This window comes from Salmo salar, chromosome ssa02 (genome assembly GCF_905237065.1).
Source record: "Salmo salar chromosome ssa02, Ssal_v3.1, whole genome shotgun sequence".
NCBI classification, from domain to species: Eukaryota; Metazoa; Chordata; class Actinopteri; order Salmoniformes; family Salmonidae; genus Salmo; species Salmo salar.
In genome coordinates, this window is record NC_059443.1 from 6,356,545 (window position 1) to 6,375,553 (window position 19,009).

The 19,009-nt window shown below is 44.1% G+C and overlaps 1 protein-coding gene across 1 annotated transcript in view; it reads left to right on the forward strand.

Annotated features, from left to right (window-relative positions):
- Window positions 1-19,009, forward strand: part of LOC106573164 (thyroglobulin-like) — an 82,805-nt gene that overhangs the window by 5,500 nt on the left and 58,296 nt on the right. The window contains 23 exon segments of the mRNA XM_045712765.1: window positions 510-653; window positions 890-1,075; window positions 1,372-1,881; window positions 2,064-2,305; window positions 4,466-4,622; window positions 5,610-5,754; window positions 5,969-6,105; window positions 6,361-6,498; window positions 8,150-8,227; window positions 8,341-8,423; window positions 9,250-9,370; window positions 10,801-10,998; window positions 11,326-11,532; window positions 12,510-12,565; window positions 13,093-13,311; window positions 14,109-14,150; window positions 14,411-14,555; window positions 14,766-14,924; window positions 15,658-15,801; window positions 16,034-16,198; window positions 16,901-17,023; window positions 17,229-17,344; window positions 18,871-18,979. Of these exon segments, the coding sequence (XP_045568721.1) occupies window positions 510-653; window positions 890-1,075; window positions 1,372-1,881; window positions 2,064-2,305; window positions 4,466-4,622; window positions 5,610-5,754; window positions 5,969-6,105; window positions 6,361-6,498; window positions 8,150-8,227; window positions 8,341-8,423; window positions 9,250-9,370; window positions 10,801-10,998; window positions 11,326-11,532; window positions 12,510-12,565; window positions 13,093-13,311; window positions 14,109-14,150; window positions 14,411-14,555; window positions 14,766-14,924; window positions 15,658-15,801; window positions 16,034-16,198; window positions 16,901-17,023; window positions 17,229-17,344; window positions 18,871-18,979 (3,624 nt within the window).

Here is a 19,009-nt window from a genome sequence, read left to right on the forward strand (position 1 = left end):
AGCTCCTCTTCCTGGGGTCCACACAGAACATGAAACATAATACAGAACATTAATAGACAAGGACAGAACTACATACATTTAAAATGTCACATATCAATAGAGGTGTTGTGAGGTGTTGCTTTATCAGTTTGATGAAACCAGGTTTGCTGTTTATTTGAGCAATATGAGATGGAATGGATGTAATCATGGCTCTATATAATACTGTACACTTTCTTGAACGTGTTCTGGATTTGGGGACTTTGAAAAGACCCTGGTGGCATGTCTGGTGGGAAAAGTGTGTGTGTCAGAGCTGTGTCTAAGTTGACTATGCAAACAATTTGGGATTTTCAACACATGAAAGTTTCTTATAAAAATGTAAAAGAAGTGATGCAGTCAGTCTCTCCTCAACTCTTAACCAAGAGAGACTGGCATGCATAGTATTTATATCAGCCCTCTGATTACAATGAAGAGCAAGACGTGCCGCTATTAAACAGTGTGTGTTAGTAAAATGCTTGTTTCCCTGTGTTCAGGTGTGGAGCTGCTGCTAGATGAGGTGTATGACACAGCCTTCTCAGGTCTGGAACCTGGCCTCTCCTTCTCCCAGACCAACATGTACCGCATCCTACAGAGGAGATTCCTGGCCATCCAGCTGGCGATGAGTGGCAGGTTTAGATGTACGTTAGTTTCATCAATCTGGCATTGTTTCTATCAGTGGTGGCTGGTGGCACCTTCATTTGTAGGACAGGCTCATAGCGAATAAATAGACTGGAATCAAACACATTAAACACGTGCTTTCCATGTGTTTGATACCATTCACTTTATTCCTGCTATCATTATAAGCTGTCCTCCTGTAACCAGCCTCCTCTGGTTTCCATTATATTTCCCCTCTCTCCCTCTACCTGTCATGTAGGCCCCAGCCCTTGTGAGAGCGAGCGATCCGCTGGTGCCCAAGCTGGCAATGTGTTTGTGCCGTCCTGTACTTCCAACGGGGGTTACGTGCCAACCCAGTGCCAGGCGGATGGGCAGTGCTGGTGTGTCGACCCCACAGGGAAGGAGATCTTTGGGACACGACAACATGGAGGATCCCCTGACTGTGGTAACTAAGTAACAGTGTTGTTGGATTCAAATAGTGATTTGACCATTTAGGTGTTCCAAACCAACAGTACCATACCATTGACTGTGCAGAAAGAGAGCACACCTCAAGAATCGCTTACTGAATGAAAGCTTATCTGCGCTGTTTTGTATTTTCATTTCAGTCGATTTTATTATCCCACAGGTGGAAATTCATTTGGTTATCATGCTGTACATAGAAGTCATTAAAAAACAATAGTCAATATTTTAGGCCTACAGAAAATTCATAGAAACATGGCATTTTCCCTCTACTGAACCCAGGTGCTGGAGTGAAGGACTGTACCTCTGAGCGTCGCCAGGCCCTCTCCAGGCTCCTCTCCAGCCCCTCAGGTCCGGTGCCATCAGCCAAGGACTCACAGACACACTCAGCCCCAAGCCCCCTGTCTCCATGCAGCCCCCAACTCCAACAGCTCCTGCTGGGGTCTCTAATGGAGTCTCTTTCTGAGCGATCCGATTTAGGAGACATCCTGGCTGAGACGATCCAGGGGATGTTCCCTAGCGGGGCCATGGCCCTCAAGGCCCTAGCTCTAGCCTCCAACCCCAAGAGACTCCAGGAGAACCTGTTCGGAGGAAAGTTCTTAGGAAACGCTGGGATGTTTAACTTCACTGGGGCCGTCGGTGTCAGCGGGACGTTGAGTTTCAGTCAAGCCAGTCTGACAAACAACCAAGATCTAGTTAAACTCATCAGCGCCACCCTAGAAAACGTGGACTTCCTGTCCACCCTACGCCAAACCATCCTCTTATCCAAAGCTGAGGACAGCACCCAGCTAGGTTTGTTTTGTAACTTCGTCTTGACTTTTAAAAATCATTACAAGCTATTTGTTTCTACCATCGAGGACCTCTTTGGAAACAAGTGTTTAGATAAATGTGCTGTCCACTGGGGATTCAATGTACATCTTACTGTATTAGTTGTTTTTTTACCCAAATAAATGAAAATCATTTGAATTCAAAAGGTGAGCTGTTCAGGGTCCTGTTTGAGAGCGCCCAGTCCGGTGGTGCTGGTTGTGAGAGGGAGCCCTCTGCCCTGTACGTGCCCAGCTGTGATGACAGCGGCCAGTATCAGGAGATCCAGTGCCAAGGCTCGGAGTGTTGGTGTGTTGATCCCCAGGGTCAGGAGGTCACAGGGTCACGCTCCAATGGTCAAAGGCCAAGGTGTCCGTCACGATGCGAGAGGGAGCGAGCGGCTGCCCAGAAGGTAATTACTTTATGACACTCCCCCAGCACGACTGTAAATAACTACTGTACTGACTCTTCTCTACCTGCATCCTGTCTGTAAATAACTACCGAACTGACTCTTCTCTACTTTCATCCTGTCTGTAAATAACTACCGTACTGACTCTTCCCTGCCTTCATCCTGTCTGTAAATAACTACCGTACTGACTCTTCCCTACCTTCATCCTGTCTGTAAATAACTACCGTACTGACTCTTCCCTACCTTCATCCTGTCTGTAAATAACTATCGAACTGACTCTTCTCCACCTGCATCCTGTCTGTAAATAACTACCGAACTGACTCTTCTCTGCCTGCATCCTGTCTGTAAATAACTACCGTACTGACTCTTCCCTACCTTTATCCTGTCTGTAAATAACTACCGAACTGACTCTTCTCTACCTTCATCCTGTCTGTAAATAACTACCGTACTGACTCTTCCCTACCTTTATCCTGTCTGTAAATAACTACCGAACTGACTCTTCTCCACCTGCATCCTGTCTGTAAATAACTACCGAACTGACTCTTCTCTACCTGCATCCTGTCTGTAAATAACTACCGAACTGACTCTTCTCTACCTGCATCCTGTCTGTAAATAACTACCGAACTGACTCTTCTCCACCTGCATCCTGTCTGTAAATAACTACCGAACTGACTCTTCTCTACCTGCTTCCTATCTGTAAATAACTACCGAACTGACTCTTCTCTACCTGCATCCTGTCTGTAAATAACTACCGAACTTACTCTTCTCTACCCGCATCCTGTCTGTAAATAACTACCGAACTGACTCTTCTCTACCTGCATCCTGTCTGTAAATAACTACCGAACTGACTCTTCTCTACCTGCATCCTGTCTGTAAATAACTACCGTACTGACTCTTCTCTACCTGCATCCTGTCTGTAAATAACTACCGAACTGACTCTTCTCTACCTGCATCCTGTCTGTAAATAACTACCGTACTGACTCTTCTCTACCTGCATCCTGTCTGTAAATAACTACCGTACTGACTCCTCCCTACCTTCATCCTGTCTGTAAATAACTACCGTACTGACTCTTCCCTACCTTCATCCTGTCTGTAAATAACTACCGAACTGACTCTTCTCCACCTTCATCCTGTCTGTAAATAACTACCGAACTGACTCTTCTCTGCCTGCATCCTGTCTGTAAATAACTACCGTACTGACTCTTCCCTACCTTTATCCTGTCTGTAAATAACTACCGAACTGACTCTTCTCCACCTGCATCCTGTCTGTAAATAACTACCGAACTGACTCTTCTCTACCTGCATCCTGTCTGTAAATAACTACCGAACTGACTCTTCCCTACCTTTATCCTGTCTGTAAATAACTACCGAACTGACTCTTCTCTACCTGCATCCTGTCTGTAAATAACTACCGAACTGACTCTTCTCTACCTGCATCCTGTCTGTAAATAACTACCGAACTGACTCTTCTCCACCTGCATCCTGTCTGTAAATAACTACCGAACTGACTCTTCTCTACCTGTTTCCTATCTGTAAATAACTACCGAACTGACTCTTCTCTACCTGCATCATGTCTGTAAATAACTACCGAACTGACTCTTCTCCACCTGCATCCTGTCTGTAAATAACTACCGAACTGACTCTTCTCTGCCTGCATCCTGTCTGTAAATAACTACCGTACTGACTCTTCCCTACCTTTATCCTGTCTGTAAATAACTACCGAACTGACTCTTCTCCACCTGCATCCTGTCTGTAAATAACTACCGAACTGACTCTTCTCTGCCTGCATCCTGTCTGTAAATAACTACCGTACTGACTCTTCCCTACCTTTATCCTGTCTGTAAATAACTACCGAACTGACTCTTCTCTACCTGCATCCTGTCTGTAAATAACTACCGTACTGACTCTTCTTTCTATGCTGTATTGTAAATAACTATAGTACTGACTCTTCTTTCTGTGCTGTATTGTAAATAACTACAGTACTGACTCTTTTCTCTGAGCTGTATTTGAACTCACTTTGTATTTTTTTATTCTATCTTTATTGAAAACTTTACATGTTGGTTACGCTGTTTGTGCAGAGAGCTTGAGAGTAAGCATTTCATTGTACTGTACTGTGTAAACCTACGATGTGCATTTGCAAATATACTTTGATACATTTTGAAGGTGAAGTCAGGCCAGGCTGCTGGGGTAGAGGTGTTCATGCCGAAGTGTGCGGAGGACGGGAGCTACGTGGCGTTGCAGTGTCTGGGAAAGAGTTGCTTCTGTCTGGACCTCCTGGGAGAGAGACATGCCACTATCCCTGTAGGACAGACTGTTCAGTGTGAGTAGGCAGAGCCACCACTCGTCAGACACAGATTAAGCCTAGTCCTGGACTGAAAAGCATGTTCCATGGAGATTGAAATTGCTTCTTAGTCCAAGACCTGGTTTAATCTGTGTCCGGTAAACTGGCCCATAGTGTGCAGTCCATCTAGCTGTACCTTGTCCTGGTCCAAACTACTACATTATTAAGGGGGTAGGGTGTCCTGGTCCAAACTACTACATTATTAAGGGGGTAGGGTGCCCTGGTCCAAACTACTACATTATTAAGGGGGTAGGGTGTCGTGGTCCAAACTACTACATTATTAAGGGGGTAGGGTGTCGTGGTCCAAACTACTACATTATTAAGGGGGTAGGGTGCCCTGGTCCAAACTACTACATTATTAAGGGGGTAGGGTGCCCTGATCCAAACTACTACATTATTAAGGGGGTAGGGTGCCCTGCTCCAAACTACTACATTATTAAGGGAGTAGGGTGCCCTGGTCCAAACTACTACATTATTAAGGGGATAGGGTGCCCTGGTCCAAACTACTACATTATTAAGGGGTGTAGGGTGCCGTGGTCCAAACTACTACATTATTAAGGGGGTAGGGTGCCCTGGTCCAAACTACTACATTATTAAGGGGGTAGGGTGCCCTGGTCCAAACTACTACATTATTAAGGAGGTAGGGTGCCCTGGTCCAAACTACTACATTATTAAGGGGGTAGGGTGCCCTGGTCCAAACTACTACATTATTAAGGGGGTAGGGTGCCCTGCTCCAAACTACTACATTATTAAGGGAGTAGGGTGCCCTGGTCCAAACTACTACATTATTAAGGGGGTAGGGTGCCCTGGTCCAAACTACTACATTATTAAGGGGGTAGGGTGCCGTGGTCCAAACTACTACATTATTAAGGGGGTAGGGTGTTGTGGTCCAAACTACCACATTATTAAGGGAGTAGGGTGTCATTTTGGACATATCAATTGTTTGAGCTTTTCCTCTGTCTCCAGGTCCTCCCCCTCTCTCTCCCCTTCCCTCCCCAGGACCAGCTCCAGGCTCCTGCTCCCTGGCGGTGGCTGAGGTGGACCAGTTCCAGGAGGAGGCTGAGCGTCTGGTCCTCCTCTCCAACAGCTCCCACGTCCCTCTGGGCTACAGGTATCCCTGAAGAAGAGACAGTGTGTCGACACCTGGGTGTTTACCCATCACATTGTTGAACCATGTATAGAGTCTGACTATATTTATGTATAATATTAATAATACATTGTATTTAAATAAAAACACTGTACTATTCCGTTAGTCAGCACCTCTCCAACGTTTTTGTGTTTGTCAACTCATGCTTTTCTGCTGGATGTTCTCCTCTGGGGTTCAGCTACCTTCTAGCTGAAGGTCTCCGTCTGACCTCTGACGAGCTACTCCACGCCCTCTCCTCCTCCGACCAGACCACTCTGCTCTCTGATAGGCTGCTGAGCCACTCCCACTCTGCTCTACGACTTGCTGCCCACTCCAGTACGTCTGGTGTGATGTCATATCCTCTGGATATGATGTCATATCCTCTGCGTGATGTGCTCTATACTTGTTTCTTTCATTGCCAGGAGTGAACTACTAAAGAGTGTTAGGTGGCTACTATTGTAATATTTACTGTCATCTCAATGTCATTGTTTCTCTGTCATAGTGTTTTTTGTTGTTGTTATTAACTGAAACATGTCCATAATATTGCAGTCAACACGGTGTGAACCTCCGTGTTGCATTGTCTCTCCCCAGCCCTGCGGTTCTATTGGCAGAGCCAGCAGGCAGCATCTGTGGAGGAGAGACAGTCTCTACTGCTGGGCTACCAGCCCTACAGGCCCCAGTGTGATGCCCACAGACAGTGGCTGCCCACCCAGTGCCACCCCAGCACAGGTCAGAGTCACACCTCCAACCTCAAACCCAGCTCTACATTGTAACTGTAGTAGTGTAATACAAGCCACAGTACAGGTCATTATACCTTCTCTAGACCCTTCTAGAAGGACACCTCTCATAATGAGCAACGTCTCTTTGTTTTATTCATAATATGTTGGTTGGAAACAGATAAGACTAATGAAGTAGCTACAGTAGTGTTATATTGACTGAGTTGGTACTGTAGTGTTATATTGACTGAGTTGTAACTGTCTCCAGGTCAGTGTTATAATGACTGAGTTGTAACTGTCTCCAGGTCAGTGTTATAATGACTGAGTTGTAACTGTCTCCAGGTCGGTGTTATATTGACTGAGTTGATACTGTCTCCAGGTCAGTGTTATAATGACTGAGTTGAAACTGTCTCCAGGTCAGTGTTATATTGACTGAGTTGATACTGTCTCCAAGTCAGTGTTATATTGACTGAGTTGAAACTGTCTCCAGGTCAGTGTTATATTGACTGAGTTGTAACTGTCTCCAAGTCAGTGTTATATTGACTGAGTTGAAACTGTCTCCAGGTCAGTGTTATAATGACTGAGTTGGTACTGTAGTGTTATAATGACTGAGTTGTAACTGTCTCCAGGTCAGTGTTATATTGACTGAGTTGAAACTGTCTCCAGGTCAGTGTTATATTGACTGAGTTGTAACTGTCTCCAGGTCAGTGTTATATTGACTGAGTTGAAACTGTCTCCAGGTCAGTGTTATATTGACTGAGTTGTAACTGTCTCCAGGTCAGTGTTATATTGACTGAGTTGTAACTGTCTCCAGGTCAGTGTTATATTGACTGAGTTGAAACTGTCTCCAGGTCAGTGTTATATTGACTGAGTTGAAACTGTCTCCAGGTCAGTGTTATATTGACTGAGTTGTAACTGTCTCCAGGTCAGTGTTATATTGACTGAGTTGAAACTGTCTCCAGGTCAGTGTTATATTGACTGAGTTGTAACTGTCTCCAGTCAGTGTTATATTGACTGAGTTGTAACTGTCTCCAGGTCAGTGTTATATTGACTGAGTTGAAACTGTCTCCAGGTCAGTGTTATATTGACTGAGTTGAAACTGTCTCCAGGTCAGTGTTATATTGACTGAGTTGTAACTGTCTCCAGGTCAGTGTTATATTGACTGAGTTGTAACTGTCTCCAGGTCAGTGTTATATTGACTGAGTTGTAACTGTCTCCAGGTCAGTGTTATATTGACTGAGTTGTAACTGTCTCCAGGTCAGTGTTATATTGACTGAGTTGTAACTGTCTCCAGGTCGGTGTTATATTGACTGAGTTGAAACTGTCTCCAGGTCAGTGTTATATTGACTGAGTTGTAACTGTCTCCAGGTCAGTGTTATATTGACTGAGTTGAAACTGTCTCCAGGTCAGTGTTATATTGACTGAGTTGAAACTGTCTCCAGGTCAGTGTTATATTGACTGAGTTGATACTGTCTCCAGGTCGGTGTTATATTGACTGAGTTGATACTGTCTCCAGGTCAGTGTTATATTGACTGAGTTGTAACTGTCTCCAGGTCAGTGTTATATTGACTGAGTTGAAACTGTCTCCAGGTCGGTGTTATATTGACTGAGTTGAAACTGTCTCCAGGTCGGTGTTATATTGACTGAGTTGAAACTGTCTCCAGGTCAGTGTTGGTGTGTGGATGAGGAAGGAGGATACATCCCAGCTTCCCTGACCAGTCGCTCCCTGCAGAGACCACAGTGTAAGACAGGACATTATATAGTTTCTCACTGACTTTCTTTGTTCTGTATGTAAGGATAGCACTCCTGTTGAATTATTTGAGTTGTTTTCTGGAAATCTCCTCTCGTCTTCCAGGCCAGACCCGGTGTCAGAGAGGTTATGCTCAGGCTCTGCTCTCTGACTGGACACAGTCCTCCTACATCCCGACTTGTGAACTGGTGAATATCCTCACCAGAATGTTGAGCATAAATATCAGGAAATTGATTAGCTTTGTTTTATTCTGCCGTAATTCTGCTCTGTCTGTCTCCTTGCTGTAACTCGTGTCTGTCTCCTTGCTGTAACTTCTGTCTGTCTCCTCCTTGCTGTAACTTCTGTCTGTCTCCTCCTTGCTGTAACTTCTGTCTGTCTCCTCCTTGCTGTAACTTCTGTCGGTCTCCTCCTTGCTGTAACTTCTGTCGGTCTCCTCCTTGCTGTAACTTCTGTCGGTCTCCTCCTTGCTGTAACTTCTGTCGGTCTCCTCCTTGCTGTAACTTCTGTCGGTCTCCTCCTTGCTGTAACTTTTGTCTGTCTCCTCCTTGCTGTAACTTCTGTCGGTCTCCTCCTTGCTGTAACTTCTGTCGGTCTCCTCCTTGCTGTAACTTCTGTCGGTCTCCTCCTTGCTGTAACTTCTGTCGGTCTCCTCCTTGCTGTAACTTCTGTCTGTCTCCTCCTTGCTGTAACTTTTGTCTGTCTCCTCCTTGCTGTAACTTCTGTCTGTCTCCTCCTTGCTGTAACTTCTGTCGGTCTCCTCCTTGCTGTAACTTCTGTCGGTCTCCTCCTTGCTGTAACTTCTGTCTGTCTCCTCCTTGCTGTAACTTCTGTCTGTCTCTTTGCTGTAACTTCTGTCTGTCTCCTCCTTGCTGTAACTTCTGTCTGAGTCTCTGAGGGGTTGGTATAAAGCACAACACCAGTTTCTATTGGACAATAAAGTCTTCTTCTATTGTCCTGTATGTACAGTATGTGTCCTTGATACCAGTGGTTGTGGTGCTGTCTGTGTGTTTCCAGAGTGGCCAGTTCTCTGTGCTCCAGAAGGGGTCTTCAGGTGGAGGTGGAGCCTGGTGTGTCAGTCCTGTTTCTGGGGAAACCATCCAGCCTGCTACCCTGAGTCCCAGTGGAGACCTCACATGTACTGACATGTTTAACACACTCCACATATAGCAATCAATCACTTATAACAATCAATCACATATAACCATCAATCACATATAACAGTCAATCACTTATAACAATGAATCACATATAACAATCAATCACTTATAACAATCAATCACATATAACAATCAATCACTTATAACAATCAATCACTTATAACAATCAATCACATATAACAATCAATCACATATAACAGTCAATCACTTATAACAATCAATCATATATAGCAGTCAATCACTTATAACAATCAATCACATATAGCAATCAATCACTTATAACAATCAATCACATATAACAATCAATCACTTATAACAATCAATCACATATAACAATCAATCACATATAACAATCAATCACTTATAACAATCAATCACTTATAACAATCAATCACATATAACAATCAATCACATATAACAATCAATCACATATAACAATCAATCACATATAACAGTCAATCACTTATAACAATCAATCATATATAGCAGTCAATCACTTATAACAATCAATCACATATAGCAATCAATCACTTATAACAATCAATCACATATAACAATCAATCACATATAACAATCAATCACTTATAACAATCAATCACTTATAACAATCAATCACATAACAATCAATCACTTATAACAATCAATCACATATAACAATCAATCACATATAACAATCAATCACATATAACAGTCAATCACTTATAACAATCAATCATATATAGCAGTCAATCACTTATAACAATCAATCACATATAGCAATCAATCACTTATAACAATCAATCACATATAACAATCAATCACATATAACAATCAATCACATATAACAATCAATCACATATAACAGTCAATCACTTATAACAATCAATCACTTATAACAATCAATCACATATAACAATCAATCACATATAACAATCAATCACATATAACAATCAATCACTTATAACAATCAATCACATATAACAATCAATCACTTATAACAATCAATCACTTATAACAATCAATCACATAACAATCAATCACTTATAACAATCAATCACATATAACAATCAATCACATATAACAGTCAATCACTTATAACAATCAATCATATATAGCAGTCAATCACTTATAACAATCAATCACATATAGCAATCAATCACTTATAACAATCAATCACATATAACAATCAATCACATAACAATCAATCACATAGTGATTCAACCATTTTGGGACAGACATGTTCATATACTTCACTTTGAAGAAATATCATTTAATTTTATAACACATTGTATATCAAGTCCATCTGAAGGACTCAACTATTTCACATCTTGTAAGCTGTCTGCAATTTGCTAAATCAAAAGGTTGAACATGTAAAACAGGATGATATTTTTAAAGCCATCTCCTCGTCTGTCCCCATGTGTGTGTCTAGGTCCTAGCTGGTGCCAGTTGTTGAAAGACAGAGGTCAGTCTGTGGTGGGTTATGAGGCGGAGTGCCAGGTGGATGGAAGGCTGTTCTCCCCGCTGCAGTGTGACCAGACAGACTGCTGGTGTGTGTCTCAGACTGACGGACAGGAGCTGCCTGGAACCAGGACCCCACGTGGCACGGGGAAGACCCCAGCCTGTGACAGTAAGTCTGGTATATATGTACTGGATGTTTAAAGATGGCCGCAGGTGCTTTGTAAACACATACTCTGTACATAAGCACACACACACACACACACACACACACACACACACACACACACACACACACACACACACACACACACACACACACACACACACACAGGAAAGAGTTTAGTTGGCCCATAACAATATCCCATCTGTTACCAAAAGCTTATTCTAGCTGTACAAAAAGAGAGACAAACACTTCATATTAAAAGTCACTATTTATTTACTCATCTCAGTAAAACTTTGTCTTCCATCTAATTACCTATGTTCTCTCTGTCTCCAGGTCCCCAGTGTCCCTCTCCGTTCTCTGACACCATCGTTACCCACGGTGACGTGGTCTGTCACTCTGACGTGATTGGTGGCCAGCAGAACTGTGAACTCATCTGTCACCTGGGTTACGAAAGCGCTCTTCCTGTGAACATGCAGTTATTGTGTGACGTGGAGACCAGAGCCTGGGTGACAGAGGCCCCACTTCCTCAGGCCTGCCAGAGTAACTAACCACACACCACATTAAACAAACACCCCATATTCTGTCTGTCTGTCTGGCTGGCTTTCTCCCTCTCTCTGGCTCTGTACAGTAGAGTTTTTTTATTATCCCTAAAATGCAATATGTCTATCTCTATCTGTGTCTCGCTCTATCTATCTCTCTGTCTCTCTCTGTGTCTCTATCTGTCTCTCTCACTCTCTCTCTCACACGCTCTCTCTGTCTGTCTCTCTCTGTATCTCACTCTGTCTCTCTCTCTCTCTCTCTCTCTCTCTTTCTCGCCATCTCTCGCTCTCTCTCTCTTTCTCCCTCTCTCTCGTTCTCTCTCTCTCTCCGAGAGTATCTCTGTCTCTCTCTCAATTTCTGAATATTCAAACCGTATTGGGACTTCTGGTTTGCCTCAATGACCTAGGAAATTATCTCAAGCTTCCTGTTAAAAGATGTAACTTCTGCCAAGCTTAACATGATCTGATTTAGCAGATGTACACAGTATGTAGTCTAACACAGAATGACCAGACCTCCACAGTGTGTAGTCTAACACAGAATGACCAGACCTCCACAGTGTGTAGTCTAGAATGACCAGACCTCCACAGTGTGTAGTCTAACACAGAATGACCAGACCTCCACAGTGTGTAGTCTAACACAGAATGACCAGACCTCCACAGTGTGTAGTCTAACACAGAATGACCAGACCTCCACAGTGTGTAGTCTAACACACAATGACCAGACCTCCACAGTGTGTAGTCTAACACAGAATGACCAGACCTCCTGTCTGTCTGAAAAACAGGGTAGTTGACATTCAGACATAACACTCATAGACTATCTAGTAGTGAAAGTGTCCTGATGTTAAAGGGAAGTTGTTAACTCCCTCAGTGTTCAGTTGTTGCTCATGTCTGACTGTTTACGTCTCTCTTGGACCGTTGATGCTTCACACTGTAATCAGTGCTGTGTACAGTTTGATGGAATCACTGTGTGTTTGGCAGGGCTTTGGAGTCTAGACTTCATGATGTCATGTCTCTGTGTCATGTCTCTGTGTCATGTCTCTGTGTCTGCCTCTGTGTCTGCCTCTGTGTCTGTGTGTCTGCCTCTGTGTCTGCCTCTGTGTCTGCCTCTGTGTCTGCCTCTTGTGTCATGTCTCTTGTGTCATGTCTCTTGTGTCATGTCTCTGTGTCATGTCTCTGTGTCATGTCTCTGTGTCATGTCTCTGTGTCTGTCTCTGTGTCTGTCTCTTATGTCATGTCTCTTATGTCATGTCTCTTATGTCATGTCTCTTATGTCATGTCTCTGTGTCTGTCTCTGTGTCTGTCTCTTATGTCATGTCTCTGTGTCTGTCTCTGTGTCTGTCTCTGTGTCATGTCTCTGTGTCATGTCTCTGTGTCATGTCTCTGTGTCATGTCTCTGTGTCATGTCTCTGTGTCATGTGTCTGTCTCTTATGTCATGTCTCTGTGTCTGTCTCTGTGTCTGTCTGTGTCTGTCTCTGTCTCTGTCTCTGTCTCTGTCTCTGTGTCATGTCTCTGTCTCTGTGTCTGTGTCTGTCTCTGTGTCTGTCTCTGTGTCTGTCTCTGTGTCTGTCTCTGTGTCTGTCTCTGTGTCTGTCTCTGTGTCTGTCTCTGTGTCTGTCTCTGTGTGTTCCAGGACTTCAGGTGCTGCAAACCATCCAGACCTCTGTGGTGCTCCAGCTCGCCCTGCCTCCAGGCCAGGGACCCTGCAGCTCCACCCTCCACTCCAGCCTGCAGATCTCTCTACTCCACGACATGAGGGCCAAGGGTCTCTGCAGCCTGCAGGTTGGTGTGTGTGTGTGTGTGTGTGTGTGTGTGTGTGTGTGTGTGTGTGTGTGTGTGTGTGTGTGTGTGTGTGTGTGTGTGTGTGTGTGTGTGTGTGTCTGAATGTCTGCTATCTACTGTTTCAATAACAGATAGTGAAACCATGTGTAACTTGCTTTGAATGGAAAGGTGCCTGCAGGAGATATTCCTGAACTAATGCAAAACATACGTTCTTAGAAAACACTAAACTCATTAACTACAGATGTATTCATAAACACAGCCCTATACGCTCTCTAGAAAATATACATGCATGATTTATTGATTTAATGATATGGACTGTTTTGTACGACAGCTAGTTGTCTATAGTTGACTAATGAAGCCTTGTCTGAGACAGAACTGTAGCGTAAAGCAGCTTGATGCACAACCACTGGACAGGAAGCTAGTTGGCTAGCTACAGATGTAGGATCTTCATTTGAGCCAGTTTGCTAGAGCAGGAAAATAGTCCTCCAGCAACAGGAAATATTCATTATTATGTGGATTATAATTAATGAGCAATTTTTTTAAGGGTTGATATCTTTTTCATAAAGGAAAATCAAGTCTGAAAGTGGGAATTACAAACTTCAGAAGCCTTTTTAAACCTCAAATACTTTTCAAATGTAAAATGTCCTGCATTGCAGGAAAGTTCTCCTGCAGCAGGGAGATCAAATTAAGATTGTACATCTGTACAGGTTGGCTAACTACTGTGACCTTCATCTCTGTGTCAGTGTGTGATGAGTCTGTACAGGTTGGCTAACTACTGTGTGTCTCTCCTGTTCTAGCTGATGTTCAGCTCTGTGTCAGTGTGTGATGAGTCTGTACAGGTTGGCTAACTACTGTGTGTCTCTCCTGTTCTAGCTGATGTTCAGCTCTGTGTCAGTGTGTGATGAGTCTGTACAGGTTGGCTAACTACTGTGTGTCTCCTGTTCTAGCTGATGTTCAGCTCTGTGTCAGTGTGTGATGAGTCTGTACAGGTTGGCTAACTACTGTGTGTCTCTCCTGTTCTAGCTGATGTTCAGCTCTGTGTCAGTGTGTGATGAGTCTGTACAGGTTGGCTAACTACTGTGTGTCTCTCCTGTTCTAGCTGATGTTCAGCTCTGTGTCAGTGTGTGATGAGTCGTCCGTCTCTGTAGAGTGTGTGAGTGAGGAAAGTGTCAGTGTTCAGGTCAGCTGGAGGGCTCTTCTCTCAGACCTTCCTGTCTCTGTTCTGCCAGACCTGCATGACGTCGGTAAGGAGCACAGACAATATTTCTCAATGAAAGCCACAAATACTGTCTCACACCCCTTAAATATGTCTCAAGACTAGTTTCTGCATTTTAAACTTTGACTTTGTGTGTATATTTTATTGGAGGTGTGCAACGCGCCTTTTCATGTTTCATTGAATGGTACAACAGAAGTATTTGTGGAATGTAAGTCATTAGTGAATCATCTGTTTCCAGATGTGGCGCTCAGTGAGGACAGGCTGTTGGATGGGCTGCTAGGCCTGATGGGTAGTGACCCCTACCGCTCCCTCTTGACCTCTGAACCCAGAGTCCTCTCTACCTCAGCACCTGACTTTGGCTGTTCCAATGGCTACCAGCGTGTTGGAACAGGATGTGGTACGTCCTTATTACCTGTCCCCCTAAAACACAACCTGGCCTGAACTACTGTATATCAGTTCATATGAAATAAAAGTGCATACTTACTGATTTACTAAAGGTCACGACCCGGATGACAGCATTATTAGTAACTGAATGTATAACACACACCCTCCCTTTCTCTCTCTCTCTCTTTTCTCTCTCTCCTCTCCTCTCTCTCTCTTCTCTCTCTCCTCTCTCTCTATCCCCTTCTCCATCTTTCTTTTCTCTCTCTCGCTCTCTCTCTCTCTCTCTTTTCTCTCTCTCTCTCTCTCTCTCTCTCGCTCCCCCTCATCTTTCTTTTCTCTCTCTCTCCTCTCTCCATCTTTCTTTTCTCTCTCTCTCCTCTCTCTCTCTCCTCTCTCTCCCCTCATCTTTTTTTCTCTCTCTCTCCCTCTCTCTCTCCATCTTTCTTTTCTCTCTCTCTCCCTCTCTCCCTCCATCTTTCTTTTCTCCCTCTCTCCCTCTCTCTCTCTCTCTCTCTCCCTCTCCTCTCTCTCTCTCCCTCCACCTTTCTTTTCTATCTCTCCCTCTCATCTTTCTTTTCTCTCACTCGCTCTTTTCTCTCTCTTTCCCTCCATCTTTCTTTTCTCCCTCTATTTCCTCTTTCCCTCTCTCGCCCCTCTCTCTTTCTCTCTCCTTCTCTCTCTCTCTCTCTCTCTCTCTCTCTCTCTCTCTCTCTCTCTCTCTCTCTCTCTCTCTCTCCCTCCTATAGTGGTGTGTCCTGCGGGTATGTTTTCCAGTGGAGGTGTGTGTTCTCCCTGTCCTCAGGGCTCCTACCAAGACCAGGAGGGGACAGACTTCTGTACCATGTGTCCTAAAGGCACGTCCTCTAACGGAGCTTCCACTGCCGCACACTGTGAGTGAGGAGATGGGAAACATGGACCTCTTTGGGTTCCTTATTACCGCTGGGCTTCTGTTGCTCAGCTCACCCAGTGTTTGAGAGCATTGGGGAGTATATTTGACTTTATTATTATGTAGATCTATGATATTTACTAAGGTCTTGGACCATCGTCCTATCCCCTAAACATAGGCAGCTTAACTGCTCAATTCACCCACGGTTGTTTATATGAGTTTTTTGCAATGTCCAGGTTTGACAGAGTGCCAGCGCAGTGACCTGATGTGTTCAGAGGGAGGGGACTTCCTGTTGGCCCAGCAGGACATCCAGACCAGGAGGTGGCGCTGTGTGACGTCCAGCGGAGAGCAGCTGGAGTGGACAACCACTGGCCAGCCTCTGTCTGAGGGAGAATGTTCAGGTACTGTCTGGGTCAGCGTTTTAAGAACAAAGAGTCTCTTGTATTGCTGCCCCAGAAAGTGAATGTATCGTCTCTGTGGACTGGAAACAAACAAACAGTTTGAGCGAGAAGTTCTTAGTCAGGTGACTCAGGTCTATTTGAAGTTTTTTTATGGACCAGTGTTTTAACACATGGCTGAAACATCAATAGATACCTGAGTCACACTGTACGCGTCCCAAATGGAGCCATACTTCCTATTTTGGCCAGGGACCATTGGGCTTTGGTCAAAAGTAGTGTACTGCATAGGGTGCCAGTTGGACCACTTCCTGTGACTCAGGTTCTGTCTGAGGATCACTAGAGAGAGACTAAACCTAGGAATCATGCTCAACAATGTTATTAGGATTTGAAGAGTTTTGTGTGTGACCTCTACTTGTGCTGCTATGCTCTTAGTCAACAGTTCAAAGTTGCAACCTTTCTTGTACTTTATTTTTTATTTTTTTTAACTAAAAGGAACTCATATTACGTCAAGTGGTATATTTATACATATTATATATACAGTACAGGAATGACTGAAGTGCTAGAGTAATGTCAATTTGTTGTGTAAGCAAGAGAAAAACATTCAAAAACAAAAAAATGAATTTGTGAAGTTTGTCTATTTTTGTGTGTCAAGACACCTTCATTTTGTTGTTGTGTATCCTAATGTTTCCATTTCTCCTTCTGCAGTTCTGGAGAGGTTTGAGACAGTTCCCAGATCAGCGTTTTCTCCAGCAGCAGAAGACTATGTTGTCCTCAGCTCAGAGACGTCAGACACGACCATGGAGAAACAACTCAGGACGTGTGTGTTAGGTGAGGTCATCCTTTTCCACAATAAAAGGATGTGTCACAAATGGCACCCGATTCCCTGTAGCGTGAGTTCCTTACTACAGGCCTATGGTCCCTGGTCAAAAGTCATACACTATATAGGGAATAGGGTGCAATTTCTGACGCACTACGTGTTTATATACCAAAACCACTAGTGTAAAACATTGGTTATGTTTGTGTCAATCCCCAGCTTGTGCCCAGGTCCAGACTTGTCTTTACGTTGTCCTTTACGCAGAAGAAGGACAAAGTCACTGTGAACTCTACAGCACCGACGCTGCTAACATCCAATGCGAAACCTCTGAGCAAGTATGGGACGTCCACAATCTGTCTTTTTCTCCCTCCACAGTATGGACCTGTCCCAAATGGAACCCACATTTCTTATATAGTGCTCTGTGGGCTCTGGTCAAAAGCAGTGGTGTAAAAAGGACTCAATTGGTATACTTGAGTCAAAGTAAAGGTACCTTAATAGAAAATAACTCAAGTAAAAGTGAAAGTCATTCATAATTGATATAATTAGTAAAGTACAGAAACCCTAAAAAACTACTTAAGTAGTACATTAAAGTATTTTTACTGAAGTACTTTACACCACTGGTCAAAGGCAGTGCTCTATAAAGGGTGTAGGGTGATATTTGGGAAGCAACCTATGTCATGGACCCCTGATTCACATTACAGGAGATAGAAGAGGGTTACAGGGTCATTAGCTGGCTCTGGACCCCTGATTCACACTACAGGATATAGAAGAGGGTTACAGGGTCATTAGAGCTCTGGACCCCTGATTCACACTACAGGAGATAGAAGAGGGTTACAGGGTCATTAGGGCTCTGGACCCCTGATTCACACTACAGGAGATAGAAGAGGGTTACAGGGTCATTAGGGATCTGGACCCCTGATTCACACTACAGGAGATAGAAGAGGGTTACAGGGTCATTAGAGCTCTGGACCCCTGATTCACATTACAGGAGATAGAAGAGGGTTACAGGGTCATTAGCTGGCTCTGGACCCCTGATTCACATTACAGGAGATAGAAGAGGGTTACAGGGTCATTAGGGCTCTGGACCCCTGATTCACACTACAGGAGATAGAAGAGGGTTACAGGGTCATTAGAGCTCTGGACCCCTGATTCACACTACAGGATATAGAAGAGGGTTACAGGGTCATTAGAGCTCTGGACCCCTGATTCACACTACAGGATATAGAAGAGGGTTACAGGGTCATTAGGGATCTGGACCCCTGATTCACACTACAGGAGATAGAAGAGGGTTACAGGGTCATTAGGGCTCTGGACCCCTGATTCACACTACAGGAGATAGAAGAGGGTTACAGGGTCATTAGGGCTCTGGACCCCTGATTCACACTACAGGAGATAGAAGAGGGTTACAGGGTCATTAGGGCTCTGGACCCCTGATTCACACTACAGGAGATAGAAGAGGGTTACAGGGTCATTAGGGCTCTGGACCCCTGATTCACACTACAGGAGATAGAAGAGGGTTACAGGGTCATTAGGGCTCTGGACCCCTGATTCACACTACAGGATATAGAAGAGGGTTACAGGGTCATTAGGGATCTGGACCCCTGATTCACACTACAGGAGATAGAAGAGGGTTACAGGGTCATTAGGGCTCATCTAATCAAACAAGGAACATCACTATAATCTCTCAGAAATGTTACTATCGCATTATATTCAATTATTCATCGCAGAACAAATCAACACACCAAATTGACATAGTAGGTTTGATGTTTTTGAAACTGTTCGGCTGTAACTGCTGTTTCCATTTGATATTGTTGGGTGTGTGATAACTTTTTCAAGTGTCCCCTTTCCTTGTGATTCCCAGACCAAAGGGTTCCTGGGAAATGCAGGTGCTGATATGTTCCAGAACCTGAGCTGTTCTCTGAAGGTGAACGGGGCTGACAGACGGAACGTCACGGTCATCAGGAAGAAAGGTTCAGTATGAGCTTGTTTGTCCTCTTATA